Below are 24,973 nucleotides of genomic sequence, written 5' to 3' on the forward strand. Positions count from 1 at the left end.
AAATCAGCAAGGGATCAAATACTTATTTCCCCCACTGTATAGAACTAGTGAATCCTCCACCTCTATGTTGACTCAGCGATTCCCCTCTCCCCCACACACATACATGACTCTACAACATTATTTTCCCATGACTTCAGCCTCAATAGAAAGAATACAGAAGTTAGAGGCATTATGATATAAATGGGACTGCTTTATCCACATGGGCTCCTAATTACCTTCTGCAGCTGGTCCAGTTTTCTCTCCTGGGGTGCTTTATCACTGCTTCTCACCTCCTTCTCTTGATTCAGTGGAGATTGCAACTGGTTTCCACTCTGCTTCCTGGACACCAAAGTGTGGTCTGAGCCCCCTATTTCACTACAGAAATGAACATAATTATCTATAGAGAGGATTTTATTTCACAAGTTTCATTGTATTCTGTTTCAAATACAATTTCCTTTATTGTAGTCTATAGCACAAAAAAGTAATGATCATGTGTCTTAGCATTTGAGAAAACAAAGATTGAAATTTTACCTGTATTTTACGCTAGGTCATCGACTACCCTAGGCAAACCTTTAGCCTCATGCCCCTTCCAATTAACTTTTATACCATATGCCCCCCCACCCCCTCCATACATACAAACATCATGATTACCCAAACACCACCCCTTCCAAAAAATCTAAGTAAATAGGCTATTTGAAAACTGCACATCCTCCCTACTCATAAAGAATCTCCTGTCTGACTGTCAGGATCTACTGTTTTTCTTTGACTGTAGCTGCTCTTTCGCACCCTCCAGAAGCAGCTGTCCTAGATGACTGTCTAGTCATGCCTAATACGTAAGCTAAGAACATAGTCTTGCCATCTGCCAGTCAACCTATTATCTAGCTGCCACACTGCTAAGCAATGAGCTACTGGGATGTGATATCAGTGGTTAGTGTATCTGGATTTAAAATAGGTTTGGACAAGTTCCTGGAGGAAACATCCATAGTCGGCTATTGAGATAGACATGGGGAAGCCACTGCTTATCCATGGGATCAGTAGCATAAATCTTTCTACTATTGGGTTTCTGCCAGGTACTTGTGACCTGAATTGGCCACTGCTGGAAGCAGTATACTGGGCTATTATTAGAATTTATTGCCATTAGATCTAAAACAGGAAGCTTTTTTTATTGTTCATTCCGTAAAAGTTTGAAATTTTTTTATTCCAAGAATATTTTGTTTTAATTGTTGTATAGACAATTTAGTTCTTTTATTCCGATTGTGTTTCTGTAAGTATGATTATTTAATTGTATATTGGAGTAATTTTATTATACTCTGCTTTGGACCCACTGAGGAATTTAACAGTATATCAAGCATGAGATTAAATTAGATTAGATTAGATGAACCACTGATCTGACTCAGTATGGCTAGTCTTATGTTTTTATCTCCCATCTTTTCCATTCACTATGCCCATCTGGTCCTGGTACTGACCATAAGTGCAAACAATTCTTAACTTTGACTTCAGTCTCCCAATGATACTAACCCTAGCCTACCAAACACATACCATCAGGCCCAGTGAGATGGACATTTAAGCATCTCTAAAAGACAGGTCTTGAATGCCTAGTATTGTATACTGCTGTGCATTTGACTTAGCTTTGTATTACTTACAGCCTATTCACTGCTTATAGTTTTAACATTTTTAATGAAACTTTTGTTTTGGAGTCCTAGGGGGTCTTTTACTAAGCCGCGGTAGTGTTTTTAGCTCACAGTAGAAATCAGCTGGTAGTAAATGCTAAGACGTCCATTATATTCTTATGGTCATCTCAGTGTTTACCACCAGCTGATTTCTACCGTGAGATAAAAACGGTACCGTGGCTTAGTAAAAGGGCCCCCTAGTGTGTCACAGTACAATGGCTGACATTAATGCACTCAGTAGCGCCACAGAAAAGCTCTGCAAACTCGGCAGTGAAGAGTCAGCAACAGCTCACTGGGAGCTGGGTTAGCCCGAAGGGGTCAATTCCCATGCCTTTGATCTGTTTTTCTTAAATGCTGCACCACAAATCTAAACAATTTCCAATAACTTTCCAGTTCCCATTTTGTCAGACCTGACAATGCCCCATCACAGGGCTGAAGCAAAATACAAAGTTTATTACCTGTTCTGCAGACCATTCTTCAGGTCCTAGAAGGGAAGCACAGAGAAATAAGGGATAAAAATATGGAAAGTATAAAAAGGCAGAAAATGAAAAGTAATGGGGGGGGGGGGGGGGGAAGAGAGAGAGCTGTAATTAATTAAAATCATTATCCCAGAAAAAAAAAGTTGGCAAGAAACACTCATTCTAGCAGCCAACTGTGGAAAATGTCAAATGTTTGCAGTACAGTTTCTGTGTACCCTAAAAATAGGAATTATTTCTATACCAAAGACCACACCAGGGTTTGAAACAGATGTTCAAACCCTGAGGAAAATCATAAGAGATCTACAACCTATACTCCAGGAGGATGAATTACTGAAAGAGATATTCCCATCCCCACCAGTACTGGCCTTCCGACAGCCACCCAATTTAAAACACAAGCTAATCAGAAGTAAACTTCCATCACAGACTGAAAAGGAACAGAAGGGCACACTTCCCTGTAATTTATCCAGTTGCAAACTATGCCAAAATATTTCACAGGACCCCAAAGTCATCCACAAAGGAAAGATATTCAACATAAAGGGATCTTTCACTTGCTCATCTTCCAATGTGGTATATATCATTCAGTGTAAAAAATGTAACGAAGGATGCTATATTGGAGAAACAGGCCAGATGCTTAAGACAAGATTCAATTTACATAGACATCATATGAACAATACTGGTGCCAGCAGGGTTCCCACGCCTGTTGGTCAACATTTTACAGGACCAGGACACTGTACCAGTGACTTCACAGTGAGAATCCTGAAAGGTAACTTTAAAACCATACAAGAACGTAAGACCTTTGAAGTCAGAATGATTGAATATTTTAACACCCAACAGAAAGGACTTAACAAGGATCTGGGGTTCCTAGCCCATTATAAACCATAAAGCTGTATGTCTCTGTTGATCACCCCACCCCTCACCTATCCACACCCATCCTGTTAGAATATCAATGATATGCTTTGATGTCCCCATGCATACTTCCTACCCACCCCCCTCCTCCCACCCTGTCAGACTGTCATAGTAATGCTTGAATGTTTTCACTTATATACACTGTCAGCTAGCACATTTGCTTATTTCCGATCTGAGGAAGAAGGGCAACCTTCGAAAGCTAATCAAGAAATGTATTAAGTTATGTCCAATAAAAAAGGTATCATCTTATTTTCTTTTCCATGTTTTATTTTGTTTGATTTCTATTGATAACCTTAAGAGTGGACTAACACGGCTACCACACTCCTCTACTATAAATGAACCAGAAACAAGATCTTACATCTAGAATGCTCTGTTAATTAATTGGGTCCTACTGCACTCCCTCTGGGGACTCTACAAGCTGCAAGTTAAGTTTTTCATAGTTGTGTATTAATGCGTTAGAAGTATTTTTAGCCAATGTTGTTTCATATTGCACTGTTGGGTTTTGGAATAGTACACATTTTTGCATAAAAATTTTAATTGTGAGATGATTATACATATAAGACATCTATTGTCCATTGTGACATTATAAAAATATGGCCTTTATTTATGTATGAGAACAGAAGTATTCAATTGAATACATATTTATGAAGCGTGGGTTTTGGGATTTGGTATCTTTTGCTTTCCACCCTTCTATTTTGTTTCCCTCTGATTTGTGAAGTTTTGCACTCCCTCTAGTGGCAGAAGAGGGTTACTTCATACAAGCAGCAAATTGGAAATTAGAAACATGATTCTGAGGAGTTCTGGCTAATAACTGCTACATTTCTTTGTAGACCAGGGGTTCTCAACCCATCCTCGGGACACATTTAGTCAGTCAGGCTTTCAGGATATCTATAATGAATATGTATGAGATAGATTTACACAGAATGAGAGTAGTGTATACAGATCTATCTCATGTATATTCATTGTGGGTATCTTGAAAACCTAACTTGTTAAGTGTCCTGAGAACTGGGTTGAGAACCCCTGCTGTAGACTCACAGATAACTAATATTTTATAAATCAGCTATGTTACATTCCTTAGTAATTAATTACCATGCACGTTTTAAGCAGCTTATTATTATCTCATGCAGAATGATGTCTGACAATTTAGTCATGATGAGGGCAAGTTTCAAACTGCCCACATTAGTGTAAAGTCACTGTAATGTGTCTTTTTTATTTGTGTCATTTGCACTGACATTCAAAGGAAAAGTATAAGAAACTTACACTTTCACAATTTATGTGAACGTAGAGTACTGACAGGTACTTGTGGCCTGGATTCAGTGGTGTTCCTAGGGGGGGGGGCGGTGGGTGTGGTCTGCCCCAGGTGCACGCCGCTGGGGGGGTGCCGCATGCCTGTCCGCTATGTTCGTTCTGTGCTCCCTCTGCCCCGGAACAGGTTACTTCCTGTTCCGGGGCAGAGGGAGCATGGAAACGAAAGAAGCGGACAGGCGCACGGCACCCCCCCCCCCCCCCAGCGGTGTGCACCCGGGGGGGGTGTCCTTTCGCTGGGGGGGGGGGGTCGCGCTGCACCCGGGGGGGCAGGGCACATCAGCGATCTGCCCCGGGTGTCAGCCCCCCTAGGGACGCCACTGCCTGGATTGGCCACTGTTGGAAAACAGGATACCGGGCTAGATGGACCATTGGTCTGACCCAGTATGGCTATTCTTATGTTCTTATGCCATTGCTTACATCTTCTTCTGTGCCAGTAGAATTCTACTTGAAAAATGTACACACACATTTGAAAATGCATTCTGTACACATGCTTTTCCTCTTCAGCCTATGCACTGTCCCAAGAACAGTGCAACTCAGTATCAGAGCTTCCAAGATACCCATTTCCAGGACAGAGATTTTACACCTGCCCTGGATTTCTGACAACCTTATCCTGATGCATTATGAGACTTGCAGCTCTCTTTTCAATAGATTCAATAGATTTTAAACTAGAATGGAGGGGGGAGGGAGCAGAAAGTCATGCAGGAGCACATGGTTTGGTGTGGAGTATCCTTCAAGGATACTATTGAAACAGAACATTTATGGAATCACAATACAAAGGTTTCAACAATGCTGAAGTAAGCCAGGTGTGCTTAATGAGAGAGCAGGATAAAGGATGCACATTATCCCCTTCTAAGTAGCTTGTAGATCAAAGGAAAAAAACACAGTTTGAAGTGCCTGTATATAAATGCTAGAAGCCTAAAAAAAATTATGGGAGAGTTAGAGTATATAGCACTAAATGATGAGGTAGATATAATAGGTATCTCAGAGACTTGGTGGAAAGAGGACAATCAATGGGACACAATGTTAATAGGGTAAAAATTGTATCACAATGATAGAGAGGATCAAATTGGAGGGGGGTTGCGCTATATGTTAAAGAGGGAACTGAGTCAAATAAAATCAACATTCACATGAAACAGATAGTGGCGTGGAATCATTATGGATAGAAATTCCATGTGTGAAGGGAAGGAGTATTCTTGTAGGGCTGTACTACCGTCTGCCGGAACAGAATGAACAGACAGATGAAGAAATGTTTACTGAGATTAGGTAAGCTAGTAAATTGAGCAATGCTATAATAATGGGTGATTTCAATTACCCCAATATTGACTGGATAAATGTTACATCAGGGAGTGCCAGGGAGATAAAATTTCTAGATGTAATAAACATCTGCTTCTTGGAGCAACTGGTCCAGGAGCCAATGAGAGGGTGAGTCATTTTGAATCTGGTCCTTGGTGGCGTGCAGAGCATAGTGCGAGAGCTGGCAATGTTGGGCCTTCTGGGAAACAGTGATCATACCATGATCAAGTTTGAGTTACTAACTGGGATGAGCCCGCAATGGAAATCTACTGTAGCTGCATTTAATTTTTGAAAGGGTGACTATAATAAAATGAGGAAAATGGTTAAAAAGAAACTAAAAGGATCAGCTGCTAAGGTTAGGAAACGTGGAGGGGCATAATCGAAAGGGGTGCCCAAGTTTTCCTGAGCACATCTTCACAGGACGTCCCGGCAAAGGGGCGGGGAAACCTGTATTATCGAAAGAAGATGGACGTCCATCTTTCGTTTCGATAATACGTTCGGGGATGCCCAAATCACAAAATTTAGGTCAACCTTAGAGATGGTTGTCCTTAGAGATGGTCATCCCCGGTTTTCGGCGATAAGGTAAACCGAGGACGCCCATCTCAGAAATTACCAAACCCAAGCCCTTTGGTCATGGGAGGAGCCAAAATTCGTAGTGCACTGGTTCCCCTGACATGCCAAGACACCAACCAGGCACCTTAGGGGGCACTGCAGTGGACTTCAGAAATTGCTCTCAGGTGTATAAGCTCCCTTACCTTGGGTGCTGAGCTCCCCCAAACCCCACTCCCCACAACTGTACACCACTACCCTCGGAGGAGGAGGGAAAGGTGAGTAGTGGAGTGCCTCAGGGATCGGTGCTTGGGCCGATTCTGTTCAATATATTTGTGAGTGACATTGCCGAAGAGTTAGAAGGTAAAGTTTGCCTATTTGCGGATGATACTAAGATCTGTAACAGAGTGGACACCCGGGAGGGAGTAAAAAACATGAAGAAGGATCTGAGGAAGCTAGAAGAATGGTCTAAGGTTTGGCAATTAAAATTCAATGCGAAGAAATGCAAAGTGATGCACTTAGGGAATAGAAATCCACGGGAGACGTATGTGTTAGGCAGGGAGAGTCTGATAGGTACGGATGAGGAGAGGGATCTTGGGGTGATAGTATCTGAAGATTTAAAGGTAACGAAACAGTGTGACATGGCGGTGACCGTAGCTAGAAGGTTGTTAGGCTGGAGAGGGGGAACTAAACCAATAGAGAGAGGTGTGACCAGCAGAAGAAAGGGGGTGTTGATGCCCCGTATAAGTCATTGGTGAGGCCCCAATTGTGTTCAGTTTTGGAGGCCGTATCTTGCTAAGGATGTAAAAAGAATTGAAGTGGTGCAAAGAAAAGCTATGAGAATGGTATGGGATTTGCATTACAAGACGTATGAGGAGAGACTTGCTGAACTAAACATGTATACTCTGGAGGAAAGGAGAAACAGGGGTGATATGATACAGATGTTCAAATATTTGAAAGGTATTAATCCGCAAACAAACCTTTTCCGGAGATGTGAAGGCAGTAGAACGAGAGGACATGAAATGAGATTGAAGGGGGGCAGACTCAAGAAAAATGTCAGGAAGTATTAATTGTTAGGGTAGCTAATTCGTGAATTATCTGTTGTTCAACCACTAACCAGTGATGTGCTTTCAACAGATAAGTACATAAGTATTGCCATACTGGGAAAGGTCCATCAAGCCCAGCATCCTGTTTCCAACAGTGGCCAATCCAGGTCACAAATACCCGGCAAGATCGCAAATATGTACAAAACATTTTATATTGCTTATCCCAGAAATAGTGGATTTTCCCCGTCCATTTAATAACGGTCTATGGACTTTTCCTTTAGGAAGCCGCCTAAACCTTTTTTAAACTAAGTTAACCGCCTTTACCACATTCTCTGGCAACGAATTCCAGAGTTTAATTGCACGTTGAGTGAAGAAATGATATGGTCAGAACAGCGAGCATGACAGAGAAGGCAAATAGCTGTGTTTTGGAGGGATTGAAGTTTCTTTAAGGAAGAGTGTGGAGGACCAGCATAAACAATATTGTAATAATCTAAACAGATCATGAAAAGAGAAAGAACCAAGGCATGAAGAGTGTCATGGCTAAAAAAGTGTTGGATGATTCGAACTTGATGAAACACGAAAAAGCTAGCCCTGGTAAGATGTGAAATTTGAGGTAGGAAAGTTAATGAAGAGTCAAACATAATTCCTAGATACCTACAGTTTGTAACTGGAGTGATTAGGGTACCAAAAAGATTGATGGCGGAAGAGGGTGGTGAAAGGGTTCCTGAAAACTAGCATGCAACTCTCTTTTCTTTATTCAGCACTAGTTTGTGGTCTGATAGCCAAGTGGAGACTAGGTTGAGACATCTTTGGAGGGGGTTGGTAGACAGAGAGAAAGAGGAGGAGGGATATATGAGAAGGATATCATCTGCATAAAAATAAGCAGAGATGCCACTAGATTGTATAAGAGCTGCAAGTGGACTCAGAAAAAGGTAGAACAATAAAAGGGGAAAGGATTGATCCTTGGGGAACACCACAACTTAAATTTCATTTTTCTGAGATGGAAGTGGGAGTCACAACATGAAAAGAACTATTAGAGAGAAGGGAAGCAAACCATGAGTATACTGTGCCAGAAATCCCTAGAGTAGATAGGCAAGAAAGCAGGAGAGAGTGGTCAATAAGGTCAAATACTGCTGAGAGATCCAATGAGACTGCCAGGACAATTTTAGGCTGATCAAGATGGGAATGTATTTCACTGAGGAGAGTTACCATGACTAGCTCAGTGCTGAAATGTGGACGAAATCCGGACTGACGGGGGTGTAATGCTAAAACCTTTTCTGAGAAAGATGACAGTTGAAGGAACACAGATGGGACGGTAGTGGGTTAGGAATTAAGGGGTCTAGGGAAGAATGGGATGAACTGTGGCTGGTTTCCATAGATCTGGGAATTGACCAGTAATAAGACTGAGATTAGTGATCGATAATAATGAAGGAAGCAGGTCCAGTTCTGGGACTTTTAACCAAGAGGAAGGTAAGGTGTCACAATGGCAGTAGGTAGTATTCATGCTAGTCATAAGTTTTTTCAGAGAGACAAGGGATTGGATTTGAAAACAAGACCAATTTGTAACACCAGACTGATACAGGACTATGGATTTGGTGAGGGTAATAGGGCAGCCTATGGTTGGACATGGCCATACGGCCTGTGAAGAGAAGGATTTCGTTAGGTTGTCAATTTTGTCAACAAAAAACTGTGAGAGAGTCTCGGTTGTGGGGGCTTAGTTGGACAGCGTTCTATTTGGGTTAGTCAGTTGTTAGTAGAATGCCAAAGGGTAGTCTGGTCATTAATCAATTTGGAAGAGAAGTCAGCTGAGACTAAGAAGAGTGAAGGTAAGAAGGTATGGGGATCAATTTGAGATAGTTTCCTGCACCACTGCTCGATGCCAGGTGATTGTGTAAAAGGTACAGTACATGGGGAAAATTAAGCTGAAAGAGAATGAGAAAGTGGTCAGGCCAGGAGAGAGAGGTCAATGAAAAGGAGAACGGGGAGATCATTGAGTCTTGCAAGGTGAGAACTAGATCTAAGACATGGCCTACAGTATGGGAGGGAAAAGAGATCCACTGGCAGAGACTTAGGTCAGCGATGAACTTGAGAAAGGTCTTAACTCTGTGAGATTTGGGGTCATCAACATTTTATTTATTTATTTTGTTACATTTGTATCCCACATTTTCCCACCTGTTTGTAGGACATTAAAATCACCTAGGATTAACAGATTAGGAAATTGACTCAATGCATCTGTGATAGCTTGAAGACATGAATCCCAGCATTCCAAGGGAAGAGCAGGGGGACAATAAAAATGAAAGTATATGCATAGGGATAGGCGTATCCAATTTAACAAGCAGGAGTTCAGGATAAGAAAATGGAGGTGACAATTCAGTGACTCTAAGACTGGAGTCAAAAATGATTGCTAAGCCAACCCCCTTGTCTCAAGACACAGGATTGAGTGACAAAATAGCCCTCAGGGAGAGAGGCGGACAAACACCATTCTTTGCTAGGAAGCACACTCGTACTCATATAGGCTTCCCTGTGGGATACCACAGGGATCAATACTCGCACCTACACTTTTCAATATCTTTATGTCTCCCTTACTGACGCTTATTCAGTCACTCAACTTGACTCCCTGTGTCTGTGCAAATGACATACAAATTCTCAGTGCTTTCAATCATAACTCAATTAAAGATATTACAACACTAAATAATAAACTAGCAGTGGATTGGTTTTCATCAAACAAACAAACTTAATCCTGAAAAAACACGAGTAATATTTTCTTGGAAAGGAGATCCCAAACTAACAGTTCCAGTTTGTACTGCAGAATCCATAGTTGTTCCTCAATCTATTGTTAAAGACTTAGGAGTCGTCCTGGATCAGAATTTGATTTTCAGACCGCAAATCTCTCATATTATCTGTTCTTGTTTTTATAAACTTCATATGCTCTCCACCGTTTGACATCTATTTACATAAGAAGCTTACAAGTATTAACCCATGCATTCGTTATTACTAAACTCAACTACAGACATTCGACAACTATAGTTTGTGCAATATCTAGCAGTCAAATTAATTACCAGCTCTCGGAAATATGACTGTGTTACCCCGGTCTTACAACAGGAACACTAGTTACCAGATGTTCACAGAATAACATACAAGTTCCTAGTTCTTACCTATAAAATTCACCATTCAGCACAACCATTATATCTTTCTCACTTTTTGATCTCAACAAACTCGATTGACGACTCCCTTCTTTCATGTAATACCTTTAGAAACCATTCAAGGAATCAAAAACCTTTTTATTTCAAGATGCCTACCAGAATCAGTAGTCCCAAAAGTACAAGTCCCTCTCAAAGGTCAAATACCAGCCATTGCTGATGCAATGTTTGAGCTTTATATTATACCTTCTTTTTTACCCTCTCTCTTTCTTCTTTATTTCCTTTCTATCTCTTTCCTATCAAATTTGTAGTTCCTTTCTATATTATTTTATTATAATTAGCACTGCCTAGATAGAATGCTCTTAGGTGGTATATCAAGAAATAAATAAACTTGAAACATGAGACTCCTCACCTGTTCTGACCCAGGTTTTGGTAAGACAGATGATGGAGCATCTTGCATGTGTGATTTGATCACGAATTAGAAATGACTTGGACCATAATGACCTACAGTTCAGAAGTCTGACAGAAAGGCTCTGGTATAAATGTTTAGAGTCGGACAGTAAGGGAACCGGGTAAACAAGTGGAGGAATATGATGCCTACGCTGCGGAGGAGCATAACGATGTCCCTAAATATCAGGAATAGGAGGGCTGAGAAGAAGAGCATCTGATTCCAAAGTGGAACCCGACTAAAAGAGAGTAGATGTCAGTAAAAGACCATGAGTAACTGCCAGGAGAAAGAGCCATCGTGGGTAGGAGACCCGTGGATTCAAAGGTGAAAAATGTAGCAGCGTGCACCTGCTCAATCAGAGGAAGGGTGGGCTCAGGATGGCACTGTGGACAGAAACACCAGCAGAAGCTCAAATCCTACAAGAAAAGGTACATTTAAGCATTCAACAGCACAAGGTCCACCCTCTGTATTAAAACCTCTACATAAGAACATAAGAATAGCCATACCGGGTCAGACCAATGGCCAATCTAGCCCAGTATCCTGTTTCCAACAGTGGCCAATCCAGGTCGCAAGTACCTGGCAGAAACCCAATAGTAGCAACATTCCATGCTACCAATCCCAGGGCAAGCAATGGCTTCCCCATATCTATCTCAATAGCAGACTATAGACTTTTCCTCCAGGAACTTGTCCAGACCTTTTATTAAACCCAGAAGATACGCTAACCACTGTTGCCACATCCTCTGGCAACAAGTTCCAGAGCTTAACTGTTTGCTCAGTGAAAAAATATTTCCTCCTATTTGTTTTAAAAGTATTTCTGTATAACTTCATTGAGTGTCCCCTAGTCATTGTACTTTTTGAAAGAGTAAAAAATTGATTTACTTCTATCATTCTACACCACTCAGGATTTTGTAGACCTCAATCATATCTTCCCTCAGCCGTCTCTTTTCCAAACTGAAGAGTCCTAACCTCTTTAGCCTTTCCTTATATAAGAAGAGTTCCATCCCCTTTATCATTTTGGTCCAATCTCTCATGAACAGATTGTTCACTAGCCTGCCCCATCCACCTTCCTATAGGGAGCCTGAATTTCAGATCAACCCACATTCTGCAAAAAAAAAAAAAATACTACCTGATCCATTGAGACTCACTCCCCAGTCCCCTATTACCTTCTCTCAATAATGTTTGCACTGTACGATATAGATGCCATAGTTTGTTCAAACTTCCTCAATGTGCCTGGCAAAATATTCCCTCTTAAAACTTTGCAGGGCTTTTAAATATACATTAACCACAGCCTGACAGTTTTTCCTCTCTCTTTCCAATCTTGTCCTTTTCCAAACCCACTCTAGCCCTATCACCTTTTATCTCAACTCATACAATTCTGGAATATACCATCCCTTACAATAACTTTCTCTAACCAACACAAAATGGGACAGGGCTATCTCATCCAAGACACTCCACATCATTTCACACCAGCCTGAGTACTAGTCCTCAACTGAGAACCCTGAACAATACACTCACCCTCCAAATCTTTTGCCTTCCACAACTCCTGATCAATATTTCTCCTAACCTCCTTCCATATCCTCCCTCTAAACTGACATCCTTCCCCTCCTCAAAATCCCAATAGCACCAGCCTCATACTTCAACACCACTTTCTGGCCCTCTGTAATAAAATCAGGTCCAACAAGTTACCTCCACAATGAGTGGGTCCTCTTACAAGCTGCCTCAGACCTGCAGTGGCCAAAATTGCCACTGACTATCCTGTTGGGATCCAGTCAGCACTTGTTAATCAGGTAGAGCTTCTCCAAGCTGGTTAACTAGCATTGACAATTAACCCCACACTTTATAACAGTGATTTTCAACCAGTCCTTGTGACACACCTAGTCAGCCAGGTTTTCAAGATACCCACAATGAATATGCATGCAAATTTATCTCATGCATATTCACGGTGAGTTTCTGAAAACCTGATTGTCTGTGTGTGTCTGAGGACTCCGTTGAGAACCTCTGCTTTATAATGCTATATTTTGTCAAAACAGCCTAATAAAATGTCTCCATTCCTCTCCAGTTATAGGTACATTTCACAAGCAAGAGTACCTTCTTCCTTTTGTCTGTCTGCTCACATATACATCTGCATGCTGAGTAGCTGGATAAACACACAGAAGGGGCATGCTGAGTGAAGTTTGACTGTAAGATATGCTTTTTATGACCCTAAACAATTGCAATCTTTTCTAGATAATAAATGCCATATCCAATTAGTAACTCCTAGCTAGATAGCATTTGAACAGTTGTCGCCTACAGGCTATAATAGGTCTTCTTGGTATCCTTTCCTTCTGTGGGGTGGTTTAACTACTTTATTTCATGTATTTCCTTCTAGTTTTCTGGGGTCTTTTTTGATTGGGGACTGAGGGAATAATGAGATTAGTAGTTTATTTTTGTTATGGATTCCTTTCCTTCTTTTTATATTCATTCTGTACTAATCTCTTCCTATTTTCTGTATCAAGTGTATTACTTGTATATTCTTGTAAAAATTCTCTATAAATAAAAAGGTTTTAAAAATACTGTATGTTGTTTATTCTGAATTTCAAATAAAGACTTCTTGTAAATTAAAAAAAAATACAGAGAAGAGGCAGCAGGAGCCCAGGAGTCATGCGGGTGGCAGGGAACCCAGACCCCATCACCTAAACAAAGTTAGGACTGGTGGTGGCTATCCCCAATAACCATCTTCCCCCAATGTCCCTGCCTTGTAAACATGTTTACTAAAGTAAGGGCATGTCCAGGGACTGGCAATGGTAGCAGCCCATCCCTTCCTGGCTTCCGTACAAGAGGCAGGACATGGGTGAGCAATGGGCACTTACAACCTGCTACTGCCACCAGTATTATAAGCTTATAGTTACAGAACAGGGAAGAGTAAAAAGAGGGGGGTTGTTGTAGGCTTCTAGAGGAAGAGGAAATGAGCTCAGAGTTTCCTAGTTACTAGGTTCCAGGAGAGAGATTTTAGGCCAGTCCTGGATTTCTGCCAACCTCATCCTGATACACTATGGGACCTGCACCACCGATTTCAATAGGTAGAATCAGGGACTACTAATACCATGCTGCTTTGGGATTTCTAAATTTATTAAATTCTGTGGTACAACCAAAGCTATTTACATAATAACTACAGATACTTACTGGTAAGTTTAAAACCAGGACTAGTTAAAAAGTCTCCCTCCTGTAACTGGTTAAGTTAACAGCTCTGTGAGCCACTGTGTCACACTAAGAGGGCAAAGTTTGTATGTGTGTATCAGGGAAGAATTTCTGGGAGCAAGGTTGGAACATACTGAACTTACATGTTTTTGGATGTCCAGAAATGTGCACATAAGTTTTAATGGAAAAAGCACCCACGCAAATAGGAAGTTTAGATTTATATACATATTTTCCTGTAAACATGTGAGGTCTGTAAGTAAAAAGTGCACACAAGTGTTTCACATATATACTTTTTTTTTAAGTTGTCCTCATGAGTGTGCACTTTCCAACAAAGTTAGCAAGAACAAAATACCCAACTTGGCTAGATGTAGGGTTCCTGCAATTGAGTCTGATATATACTTTGGAAGACAGGCAGAAGAGTAGAGATATGATAGAAATATTTAAATATCTCTATGACATAAATGCACAGGAGGCGAGTCTCTTTCAATTGAAAGGAAGATCTGGAATGAGGGAACACAGGATGAAGGTGAAAGGAGACAAACAGGAGTAACATGAGGAAATACGTCTTCACAGAAAGGGTAGCAAGTGTGTGGAACAACCTCCTGAATTCAAGAAAGCTTGGGACAAGAACATAGGATCTCTAAGGGAGAGGAAGGGATGGTGGTAGATGGCATGGGTGGATAGTCTTTATCTACCTTCATTTTTCTCTGTTTCTATGATGGTAGAGATGTGTTGTATTTTGTCCATGTAACAGGTGAATGTCCTATTGAAGTCATACAACTCAGTGACATAATTATAGCATACCCGCTTTGGGTGAATCTCTTCATAAAGGTGGTTAATGAATCAATCAATAAATATATACATACCGAGTAACAATGTTGCAATGTCTATATATTATTTTAAATTTATTATTAAAATTTATACCTGCTCATCATTTCATTCCTAAGCGATTTACAAAAAACATACACAATACCATACACAAACTATATATCATTAAACACATTAACATAGGAAAAAATCTATTAATAAATAATAATCATGTAAATAAAATACTCCATCACTCAGAATAAGCAAAGAAAATGAATAAGCCTTCACTAATGTACAAAAAAGCAAATATTCTCTTTCATGCCAAATGAGGAAGTATCTTCCAATGGACAGAACTCTGCACCTAAAGGAGTCGAGAACAACTCCAAACACAAATCTCTTGTACAATTGGAATTCTACCATACAAGCATATAGCTTTGCTGAAAATCAATACATTTAATATTCTATTATTTTCTCAAACCTACCTGCTCCTCAGTCCTCCTGCTGATGCCACCTGTGCCAACCTTGTGAGCTTGCTCCTGAGCATCAGCTCGCCATGTGCTGGTCACCTTTGTTGTGTGAGCCTGCTCCTGGCTATCTTTCTTCCAGATATTGCTACTTGGCTCTATAGGTGGAAGGCCTTCGATGTCATCAAAACTCTAAAAACACACAAGAAATTCCAGGAAAACAGGGGGAAAGAATGGTCCTGTGCAACCTGTATAGACTCCTTGTACTGTCCCAAATTCAGCCTTCTTGCAGCCCAAGTCCATTGCATTAGCTGATGACAGTCACACACATAAATGGAACTCAAGATGTCGTGGACTGAATCTAATAGGAGAAACCAATCTTTTTCTGTTTAGGACATGTCATGAGTATCAGTCTTTAACTCTCAGATAAGACCAGAGTCAGTTTGATAAATAGAGATTTTTACTGTTAATGTCTTACTCATGGTAACATAGTAGATGACAGCAGATAAAGACCTGAACGGTCCATCTAATCTGCTCAACAGTCACATTCCATATCAATTCATTATTAAATAAACCAACAATGAATGTAGAAAAAGTTTGTATACTTGATCCTGATCTTTCTTTGCCATTTTTGGGACACAGACTTGTTGGGAGCAGGATACTGGGCTAGATGGACCATTGGTCTGACCCAGTATGGCTATTCTTATGTTCTAAGTCTGTCCAGCACTGGCATCCCATCCCAACTACAGGAGTTGCCATTGAAACCTTCCCCAGCCCATCCTGATCTATCTTTGCCATACACAGGTCACAGAGCTTAGAAGTCTGCCCAGCACTGGCCTTAGTTCCTCATAGCTGGAATCGCCATCTAAGCACCACTCAGCACATCAACATCCATGAGATTACTTATGTTTTCTTTTATACCATCCTCTTTCTAATTAGAGGATGGTATAAAAACAAAATTCTAATGACTAGTTGGCAATTTGCCATCATGTCAACCACATACAGTCAGTTTTTACTTCCAGTAATCTCCAGGTACATTCCCTGTGGCACTATGGTGATACACTATATCAGTGCTTCTCATTTTTCTCCTGTTGCAATGTCACAATTACGAGACATATTTGCTTATACCAGAAGTCCACTGCATGTAAATCTATCCCTTGTATATTCATTGTGGTAATCCTGAAAATCTGACTGGCTAGATATACCCCCAGGAGAGGCTTGAGAAGCACTGCTCTATGCAATACAACATCCACGATAAATCCTGGGACCCAAGATTCCACAATTAAAGACACTTATCGTAAATTCTGATGAGTACCACCACATGCATTCAAGCACAAACACACACACAAACAAAGGTCCAAAACAACATGTCAGTTCTTCAGTATGTAGATTTTCTATGCACAAAAGATACTATCAACTGATCCACCACACAAGGCCAGCCCTATCATTAGGCAAACCAGTCACCTATAGCACCAAAATTTACAGGACTGGCAAAACGTTAAGCAGAACCAGACAGAAGGAGCAGTATGAGTGGAGAGTGATGGAGATCTCTCTTCCCCGATGAGAGAATTCAGTCAGCTAAATCCATACAGTTTGAAAATAAAATTGAAAATATCCAACTTTCTGCATTCTGAACAAAATTCTCTCTTTAAATTTCATAACACCAAACTCACCTAGAACATCTGCTATGCCTTAGTGACATCATCAGGCTTATTTTCAAAAGAGAAGGGCACCCATCTTTCGACACAAATTGGGAGATGGGCGTCCTTCTCTCAGGGTCGCCCAAATCAGCATAATCGAAAGCCGAACTGCTTTCCGTCACGGGGACGACCAAAGTTCCTGGGGGCATGTCAGAGGTGTAGCGAAAGCAGGACTGGAGCGTGCCTAACACATGGGCATCCTCGAGCAATAATGGAAAAAAGAAGGGCGTCCTTGACGAGCACTTGGCCGACTTTACTTGGTCCATTTTTTTCTTACGACCAAGCCTCAAAAATGTGCGCAAACTGACCAGATGACCACCGAAGAGAATCGGGGACGACCTCTCCTGACTCCCAAAGTGGTGACTAACCCCCTCCCACCCTGAAAAAAACTTTAAAAACTTTTTTTGCCAGCCTGAAATATCATACTCAGGTCCATCGCAGCAGTATGCAGGTCCCTAGGAGGGGAGGTATGTGTGTGTCAGCGGAGGCGTAGCAAAGGCTTGGATGTTCTGAACTGCCCCCTCCCCCCAAAGGGACAGCCAAATTTCAAGGGAGTGGAGGAGTGGCCTAGTGGTTAGAGCACTGGTCTTGTAATCCAGAGGTGGCCGGTTCAAATCCCACTGCTGGTACTTGTGATCCAAAATCCAAATAAATGAAGGGGGTGTCCTTCTCACAGAAACATCCACATATGGGACGGAGACATAGCAAAGGACGTCCTTCACCCATACTCTAAAAAAAAAAAAAAAAAAAGACATCCCTGATGAGCACTTGGATGTTTTCACCAGGACTTGTATTTTTCTAAGGTTGTAGATGGCAATTTATTTAAGGTTGTAGACAGCTATTATACATGCATCTTGTCTGCATGTATGAAGCCGTCTTTGGCATGCACAGAGCAGCCAAACATTATGCTTGGCTGCTCTACACTGGCTTCCCCTCCTTAGGAAGGAAATTGTGTGCAAATGAACTAACAGTGAGCAGCTCATTTGCATGCAATTTCCTTCATGCATGCCCGTTCCTTTCCGAATCGCTAAGGGATCGGTAAGGGAAGGTTTTTTTCTGTTCAGTTAGTGCATCAGTTAGTCAGTTAGACACCCGGTTGGTGTCCTGGCATGTCAGGGGGACCAGTGCACTTCGAATGCTGGCTCCTCCCACAACCAAATGAGTTGGATTTGGTCGTTTTTGAGATGGGCGTCCTCCGTTTCCATTATGGCCGAAAAACGGGGATGACCATCTCTAAGGTCGACCTAAATGTTGAGATTTGGGCGTCCCCGACCGTATTATCGAAATGAAAAATGGACACCCATCTTGTTTCGATAATACTGGTTTCCCCACCCCTTCACCGGGACGTCCTGCGAGAACGCCTTCAGGAAAACGATAATACGGTCAGGGATGCCCAAATCTTGACATTTAGGTCGTCCCTAGAGATGGTCATCCTTAGATTTGGTCGTTTCTGATTTTTGGTGATAATGTAAACTAAGGACGCCCATCTCAGAAACGACCAAATGCAAGTCCTTTGGTCATGGGAGGAGCCAGCATTCGTAGTGCACTGGTCCCCCTGACATGCCAGGACACCAACCGAGCACCCTAGGGGGCACTGCAGTGGACTTCATAAAAAGCTCCCAGGTACATAGCTCCCTTACCTTGTGTGCTGAGCCCCCAACCCCCCCCCCCCAAAAAAAAACACCACTATCCACAACTGTACTTCACTACCATAGCCCTTACGAGTGAAGGGGGCACCTAGATGTGGATACAGTGGGTTTGTGGTGGGTTTTGGAGGGCTCACATTTACCACCACAAATGTAACAGGTAGAGGGGGGATGGGCCTGGGTCCGCCTGCCTGAAGTGCATTGCACCCACTAAAACATCTGTGATGGACCTGAGTATGACATTTGAGGCTGGCACAAAATATTTTTAAAGTTGTGTTTTGAGGGTGGGAGGGGGTTAATGACCACTGGGGGAGTAAGGGGAGGTCATGCCCGATTCCCTTCGGTGGTCATCTGGTCAGTTCGGGCACCTTTTTGTGCCTTGGTCATAAGAAAAACTGGACCAGGTAAAGTCATCCAAATGCTCATCAGGGATGCCCTTTTTTTCCCATTATGGGTCGAGGACACCCACATGTTAGGCACGCCCGTCCCGCCTTCGCTACTCTTCCAACACACCCCAAGGAACTTTGGTCATCCCTGCGACAGAAAGCAGTTGGGGACGCCCAAAATCGGCTTTCGATTATGCCAATTTGGGCGACCCTGTGAGAAGGACACCCATCTTCCGATTTGTGTCAAAAGATGGGCGTCCTTCTCTTTCGAAAATAAGCCTGTTGGGCAGGGGCGTAGCCAGACACCCAAGTTTGGGTGGGCCTGGACCCAAGGTGGGTGGGCAGAACTCCGCCTTGTCCTACAAGTGATTTGGTTTCTCCTTCTCTCGCCTGCATGCCATATGGTCTTTCAAACATCCCCTCTCCCCCATATACCTTTTAAATAGCAGATTTTCACCGGCAGCAAACAGTTGTTGGGAGTTTTTGGCTGGTGGGGCTTGGGGCCCCTGCCAGCCACATTATAGGTGTGCTGCTACTTGGTGGGCCTGAACCTAAAGTGGGTGGGCCTGGGCCCACCCCAGCCCACCCTTTGCTACGCCACTGCTGTTGGGGAGTCTTATCCTTCCTAAAACCCTGGCTGGCAGACAGAAGCAGGAGCTGGATCATGTAGTCCTGACAGTTAGGCTGAGAATAGGGGAAGCACTGGAACAGTGACCGAGGCAGCAGGAAGCTGGGGGAGGCTGCTTCTGCTCTGAGCTACAGTGCTTCTAGCACCAGCCTTAGAAACTAGCAGAAGGTGGGGAAAGGTGATTAGGACTCTTACCATCCTACTTTCCCCTCTCCTCTCACAGCACTGATTTTTCTGGGGGCAATTTCTACAAATAAGCTAGCTTTGTACATACCATGACAGGAATGATCCTGACTCCAAAGCCAGAGTATGATCAAATTTACTGCTAACGCTCGCTATAAAACTTGCATCATGCCCTCTGGAGTTTATACAATGTAACATGTATAGGCAACCTATTCAGGTGTGTTTAGAAATTCTTTTTGATCTACTCTGTGGCACTCAAAATGATGGGAACATTTTCTATATCTATCTTGGACTGCATTTATTGGTACCAGAAGATCTCTGTCTCGCCACACGATTTATAGAGTAATTGCTTGGGACTGACCTCTAACTTATTATCTCGACTTCTAGTTGAAGGTAGTAAGGGGTTGGGTAGAGGGTAGGGAGATATGGATTGCTCAAAGTTTGATGACAGATATTATACTGCTATTACCATCTGCTTGCTTTTTACTTATCTCTGTATACTTACAGGTGCTGGTTGTATCTGTTATGTGTTATCATCAATAAAAATTGTTGTACCATAATGCTGTTCTAGTGTTTGTCTCTTTTACCACTAAATCTGATTTTATTGTATCCAGCTTTTTACTAGTTGGGATGAGGATGTTCAAATTGCTCATGTTTGATCTATTCTTACTGTACACCGCCTTGAGTGAATTCCTTCAAAAAGGTGGTAAATCAATCCTAATAAATACAATAAATAAATAAATTATCAAAACTGCTATGAGATCATGGGACTGTGGTATTTCAACCCTTTAATAACATCTAAATTCTTTTTGTGACAAAGATGTGGAAGGACATTCCAGTGCACATCACCTGCTACCACGCTATATAGGTCAAATCTATTTCCTCCCTCTTCTTGCCCCTCTTCCTCCCTAATATGTTAGAAAGACGTACTATGTGATACAACATCATAGCTGCATCCCCTGATACATCGTCTACACAAGAACATGGTCAGCAGCACACAGCAGGATCTTTACTGAAATGTATATTTTTAGGCTCTACTGCTGAAGTCTATGTTTGGGAAAAGTTTGCAGTACTATTGCTCTTGTGCCAAGATCCCTTCCCACCCTGTTCCCCATCTGTGTGCATGAGTCTCAGTCTCGGCGGCAATATATTCTCTTGTTTTTGGAAAGTGTCCACACCCAGCTAAGATCAAGTATCTTGCTGCTCTCAGAAAAGGCAAAAGAGACATGGAGGGTAAGACATAAATTCAGAGGCAAAGAGAGAAGAGAGACACTAACATGGAGAGACAGAGGAACAGGAGCAGAGAGTGTGATGCAGCATTTCCAAAAATGACATTTTGAAAGATTTGGACATAACATGGTTTTGTTTTTTGATCATTCCTGTGATTTTTGTCACTATAGGTTCAAATGGAAAGTATTTATGCATCAGTTTTATAAATGCTGATAGCATCAGAGAAAAATGTAAAAAATGTACTTAGTGAAAAAAGATAGGGACCGTGTGCCAGTGAGCACCAGCCTTAGACTACGATCTTTGGTGATCTCAGGTTAGTCTTGCTATTTTACTTATGGCATCTCTATCTATATTACCACTTAATCAGGTTTATAATTGGGTTGTCTGGAAATGAGAGGAGCTTGTACCAGTACTGCCAAGGGACCTAGTTCCTGGAGGAAGACAAGGTCAGTCCTAATTTTGTGACAACCCTCCTAGTGCATTATGGTAACTTGAGTGCTGATTTTGTGAGGAAAAGGCAGGACTACAAATTCCAAGCTTCACTTGGATACGAGTTCAAATTCCAGCACTGGCCAAATGTCTCCTTCCAGAAGCTGATGTGTCATGAAAGCTCTGGAGTACTGTAGCTCTCAGCCACTAGAAAAAGATGGATTCAACCCATGTGACACATTTGATCCTGAATCACTTGGAGGTATGTTGTACTGGACAAATGAATGAGCCCTGAAAATTTGTGATGGCAGCTTAAGTCTCTATGAAGCCCTTTTACCAAACAGAAGTAAAAAGTGGTCTTAGTGCACCCTTTTGTGGGTTATTTCCACACACTAAGGTCATTTTTATTGCTGGGGTGAAATAGCCAATTTTCTAACATTTTCAATTATGGTCACACACTAATATCCACATTAATTATTTATTTAGATTTTGCTCACACCTTTTTCAGTAGTAGCTCAAGGTGAGTTACATTCAGGTACTCTGGATATTTCTCTGTCCCAGGAGGGCTCACAATCTAAGTTTGTACCTGAGGCAATGGAGGGTTAAGTGACTTGCCCAAGATCACAAGGAGCAGCAGTAGGATTTGAGCTGGCCACCTCTGGATTGTAATACCAGTGCTCTAACCACTAGGCCACTCCTCCACATTAGTGCAGGAGCCCCTACCACCACCTGTTTTGCAGGCGGTAGCGACACGCTCTAAACCAGCGCTAATCAGTTAGTGTGCAGCAATGTTGCTGCACAAACTGATTAGCACAGAATACAGCACTGTGCCAAAAAATAAAAATTTTTAGTAATGGGTAGTGCACATATGGCAAAGTTACCACAGGAAGCCTCAGCACACCTCATGGTATGCCATTTTTTTGCTGTAGTAAGCTTACATTAGTGCTTACCACAGCTCTGTGAAAGGGCCCCTAATCCTTCCCTTTTTATTCTTGCCCTTACTTCATTCCCTCTGAAGAAATATAGAAACAATTTTTATAAGTTCCCAAATATAGAGACTGTATCCATTTAGGATCTAATCCAGAGGTTCTCAGCCCAGTCCTTGGGACACACCTAGCCAGTCAGCTCTTCAGGGTATCCACAATCAATATGCATGAGACAGATTTTCATACAGTGGGGGTAGTACGCATGCAAATCTCTCTCATGCATATTTATTAGGGAGATCCTGAAAACCTGGCTGGCTAGGTCCCGAGGACTAGGTTGAGAGCCTCTGATCTAATCCAATAGTACACAGCTCTAGACCTAGAGGGCCACAAACAAGTCTGGTATTCAGGGAGGTATGTTTGGTTTAACAAACAAGAATGGAGTTTTTTTAACCCTCAATCTGAACAAAGCCAGATATTGCAATGCTGCTTGTCATCAGGCATCCCTCCTTCCCCTAGTGCTAGCATTAGCAAAATAAAGTGTGCAACAAGTACCCAGTGTACCTGAATGCAACTCACCTTGAGCTACTACTGAAAAAGGTGTGAGCAAAATCCAAATAAACAAACAAATGATGGAATATCCCTCAAGCACTTTCACCAAGTATCTGATTGATATTGTAACCCTCCAATCATGTGGAACATCACAGCACTGGGTCAGAATAATGAACTGAAAACAAAAGCACAAGGAACCTTCAAGATTGGGAGGCATCAACTCAAATTTTATTGGACACCGAAACATGTACCGTATTGGATCTGACCAATAAAATTTGAGTTGATGCCTCCCAGTCCTGAAGGCTCCTTGTACTTTTGTTCTCTCTGGTTTCCCTCTCCTGCGTTGTCTGCAGGACAATGAACTGCCATTTAGAGGGACAGCAGTTTTGGTTGGAGGGGCCAAATAAACCCAATCTCTAGCCCCAACTCCAAGCTCTCTAGTTATTGTTGTTGTGTTGGGCAAAATATTGGTTGGGTCATGGCCCAGTGGCCACTCCATTTCGCTGTTTATAATTTATGTCATCCTAAAGCATCTCCTTCCAACCACTACCAGAGATGATCCACTCACATTCTGCAAACAGCTCAAATCTGGAACATGACTGGTGAGCATATCACAGAGCCCTGCCTAGCAAGTATAGATTTATAGTGCCATTCAAAAAACAGAGTGGAATCTTTTTCAGAGTCAATCACAGACACCTAGATTCTCCCCAACTGCACATAGCCGATGCCGGGTGGAGGCAGTATTTACAGTATTGCCTGTGGCCTGAAGACACATTGCTCCTTAAATGGATGTTCAAGGACATATTGCTAAAGTGTCTTTTGCAATTACAGCTCTGGGCTGCATATATTAGTATCAGGTTATAGTCTGTTTAACAGCTTTAAGAAAAAAAAAAGCAAAATAAAATAAACAAAAAACCACATATTGGCCTTCCAATGAAAATGGCACAGTTTAGTTTATTCCACAAGGAACTTTGTAGGAGGAGGAAAAGGAAGGAATGTAGTGGGGTTTTACTACACCTGATTGTTTGTTGTAGACCACTTTACAACCTAGAAATGTTGTATGGAAGTTCAATAAAATGAAATGAAAATGAAGCAAAGTAGACATGATGTGCCCTACCAGATTTCACAGGCCCTTCTCCATGTCAGGATTCACCAGGAGAGTTAAAAAGAGATCTCTGTCAGCCAGCACAGATCTGAGCTAAAAATGCGAGAACACCACCACAGAGAATCTCTGATTTGTTTTACTTTAACCCTCATGTTCACATTCATCTTTTATTTGATATACTGCCACAGGGAATACCATCTTACTGATTTACAAATTGTGAATAACAAGAGAAACACAGTAATGAAAAGAACTACAGTTCAAATAGAAATATGAAAACTATATCTATCCATAAAAGAGCAACTGAGAAATCAGGGATACAACAGGACCAGCAGGTTCAGTGCACCAAACAAAGGCCCCCAAAGGTCAAGGGCAGCAAAAGGGGGATAGATAGAGAAAAGATTCAGGAAGCAGACTCAAATACCTGCCTGAATAGGTGGGTTTTAAGGGCTGCCTTAAATTCCTAGTGAGATTGCAACACACATAAACTGAGGGGGAGAGTATTCCAAAGAGTAGGACCCAAGACATTAAACATCCATTGCTTACAGGGACAGAGAAATATCTGCTGAGCCTGTACCTGAATGTAACTCACTTTGATCTACAAGTGAAAAAGGTCTGAACTAAATCCAAAGTCCTTTCCCTTTCTTTTTACTTGTGAGGCACCATCTGTAGTTTACAGCAATGATCCAGGACAGAGAGGCTGTAACCTCAGTTCAGCTCATATTCAGTTTGTTTTCGCTTAACTTTCTTGATTTATTTATACACTAATCGTAAAGCCCGTTAAAATGGGCGACATTTTTGTTGTGAAAAATGTAAAGTTCCTCGGAGTGTGTATGTTTGAGTGTGCGTGAGAGAGAGTGAATGTGCGAGTGTGTGTGTGTGACAGAGAGAGAGTGAGACTGGGTGTGAGTGTGTCTGTGAGAGCGAG

At 41.9% G+C, this 24,973-nt stretch overlaps 1 protein-coding gene across 1 annotated transcript in view; it reads right to left on the reverse strand.

The window, feature by feature from the left end:
- The window catches only part of LOC115468000 (PRKC apoptosis WT1 regulator protein-like), a 49,546-nt gene that overhangs the window by 19,106 nt on the left and 5,467 nt on the right, over positions 1-24,973 (reverse strand). The window contains 3 exon segments of the mRNA XM_030199511.1: positions 216-354; positions 2,108-2,133; positions 15,285-15,458. Of these exon segments, the coding sequence (XP_030055371.1) occupies positions 216-354; positions 2,108-2,133; positions 15,285-15,458 (339 nt within the window).

The sequence above is a fragment of the Microcaecilia unicolor genome, chromosome 4 (assembly GCF_901765095.1).
Source record: "Microcaecilia unicolor chromosome 4, aMicUni1.1, whole genome shotgun sequence".
Taxonomy (NCBI): domain Eukaryota; kingdom Metazoa; phylum Chordata; class Amphibia; order Gymnophiona; family Siphonopidae; genus Microcaecilia; species Microcaecilia unicolor.